At 40.3% G+C, this 2,545-nt stretch overlaps 1 protein-coding gene across 1 annotated transcript; it reads left to right on the forward strand.

Moving 5' to 3' along the window:
- On the forward strand, nt 1-905 carry LOC107918045 (stigma-specific STIG1-like protein 1). The gene has a single exon (XM_016847544.2). It carries the CDS (start codon nt 39-41, stop codon nt 699-701), a length of 663 nt encoding a protein of 220 aa, XP_016703033.1. The 5' UTR covers nt 1-38; the 3' UTR covers nt 702-905.
- Nucleotides 906-2,545: the final 1,640 nt, after the last annotated feature.

Below are 2,545 nucleotides of genomic sequence, written 5' to 3' on the forward strand. Positions count from 1 at the left end.
CTCCACAGGTTCATTGCAATTTTTTGTGCAATCCTCAAATGGAGTGGCTTGCTAAAGCTTTGTTTCTTCCCTTTCTGCTGCAACTGTTGGTTTTACTGCCAATTGCGATAGCAGAAGCTAATGTAAAACTGAAATGGGTGCTACAGAATGAGACTACTGATAGAGCGTCGCCGTGGCTCAGGAATGCAGCGAATCCGAGGCCAAGACCTGGTGGATGCATGTTCAGGCCGTGGATATGTGAACGGGGAGAACATCCGCCGACAGCTCGGATGCGTTGTTGTAGGAACCGTTGTGTTGACCTTAACTCTGATGATGCTCACTGTGGCTTATGTGCGCTTAGATGTCCATTTACTTGGCAATGCTGCAGGGGGGTTTGTATTAATACGAATATTAGTCCTCTGAATTGTGGTCGCTGTGGAAACCGATGCCCATTTAGGGTTCCATGCTCGTTTGGGATGTGTGGATATGCACAGCCTCCACCACGCCCTCCTCGTCCATTCCCTCCTCACCCACCGCGACCATTCCCTCCTCACCCGCCGCGACCGATCCCTCCTCATCCACCACGACCATTCCCTCCTCCTCATCCTCATCGCCCTCAGCCAACACCATGCCCTCCTACGCAGCCAGGGCCACCACCCAGGACTTGCCCTCGAGGTTTGCCTCCGCCCCTAAAAGGTGATCATTCACCATCAAGGAGTTGAAGTTGTTGAACAGTATCCAGTTAAAGATTCTACTTATATCTGCACTATCTGCTTGCTTTCTTCACAAAAGGGAAACTAAAATAAATGCCTTGTATACGTTACTATAGAACTCCCCAGTTGTTTGCATTTTCCTGAAATTTTTATTAAGAAAACTGTTTGGTGTTTTAAATCATTGTCAAAACTCAATAAATAATTGTTCTTCCATATACTCGATACAATCATATGCAAGAGAAAGATTCTCATACAAAAGAATGCAATTGAAATGCAAAATTAATGGGACATCAATCATGATATTAGTCATTCGTGACCAAAGTATTGCCAGAGCATAACAAGAACAATAAAAAAAGCTTCCATAAAAACCCATAGGTCATATTTTTTGTAAGAGACCACATAGTTTCAGAGGTTTATATCTAATACATCCTAGTTTTCACTACTCTATAACTTTGATTCTACTGCATAAAATAAACCTAAAAACCAACTAGTAGGACTTACCACCAACCATGGGCGTAGCTAGGGGCCTGGCATGGCCCTGGCGTCCCCTAAAATGGAAAATTATATTTTAAATTCTTGAAATTTTTTAAAAATTTTAAATTAGTAAAGGTAAAATTGTACTTTTACCCCCCTAAAATTATAAAATTCAATTTAATCCTTTACAAATTATAAAAATATAAACTATAAAAAATTAAAATTTCATCCGGCCCCTCTAAAAAATTTTCTGGCTTCGCCCTTGCCACCACCTATTTGAAATCTAAACAAAATTACAATTCAAAATCTTCCAATTTAAACAACATAATAGAAATGTAATGTAATAGGTCAAACCCAAATATAAAACCAAAAAGAAAGAACAAAATACATTAAGAGTCCATTTTACAAAACAAACAACAGGCCCAATTTTCACATTGAAACTCAAACCCAAATGACCCAAACAATAAAAAACTCTAAAGCTCAAGTCAGCCCAAACACATAAACAAAACAGCAAACCCTAGCCTCCCTAAGAGCTTCAGCTGCCGCCCCTCCTCACGCGCGTCATCACAGATGCACGCCAGCCTTCGCACGCCCCTGACACCTGCAGAAAAAAATTAAATGCCACGCGGGCAACAGTAGTAAATAGCAAAACAACAAAAATTAGAAACTAAAGAGTTGTAAAATTCGGCTATAAAACCCCGAACAACATCTTTGTACCTTTTTTTTTTGACGAACAGACAAAATTAAATACAAAAAAGATTGAATATCCATAAATCTTCTAAAGGTGATTTTCGTTTCATGTTTTTATATTTACTTTGCTCTAAGTTTTTTATTTTTATTTTTATTTCATATAAGAAAATATAAAAAGGGAAGGAAAACTTACCGGAGTCCGTGTCCTCTTCGTCGGGAATTCCCCCTCCTGCGTCGAAATTAGCCCAAAGAGAGGGTAGAGAGTCCCTTTCTCTTGATATTCTCAGACTAGGAAAGCTTTACTTTCAGACCCGTTTTAAAAAGAGTCGAAAATCTGATTTTTGCGTGGCTCCGACCACCGTCCACGGTGGAGCCACGAAGGTGCTGCGACGGACAATGGGAAACCCATCGGCCTGACCTAGACTGGAGGAGGGGAGAGTTAGAGAGAGTTGAGTCTTTTTTTTTTAAGAGAATGGGTTAAAATGAATTTTTTTTTAAAAATTTGGGCTTAACCGTTTCAATTTACCTCCCAAGTGCCAAAACAACATCGTTTTGGGGAGGAACCCGTGACCTGACTCGATTTGTGGGGGATCCGCGTGTTTTTAAGGCCCAAATGGGCAATTTGCTATTTTGATCCTTCTATTTTTCTTGTATGTTTCAATCTGATCCCGCGATAGTTTGACATGTTG

This window comes from Gossypium hirsutum, chromosome A01, assembly GCF_007990345.1.
Source record: "Gossypium hirsutum isolate 1008001.06 chromosome A01, Gossypium_hirsutum_v2.1, whole genome shotgun sequence".
Classification (NCBI taxonomy): domain Eukaryota; kingdom Viridiplantae; phylum Streptophyta; class Magnoliopsida; order Malvales; family Malvaceae; genus Gossypium; species Gossypium hirsutum.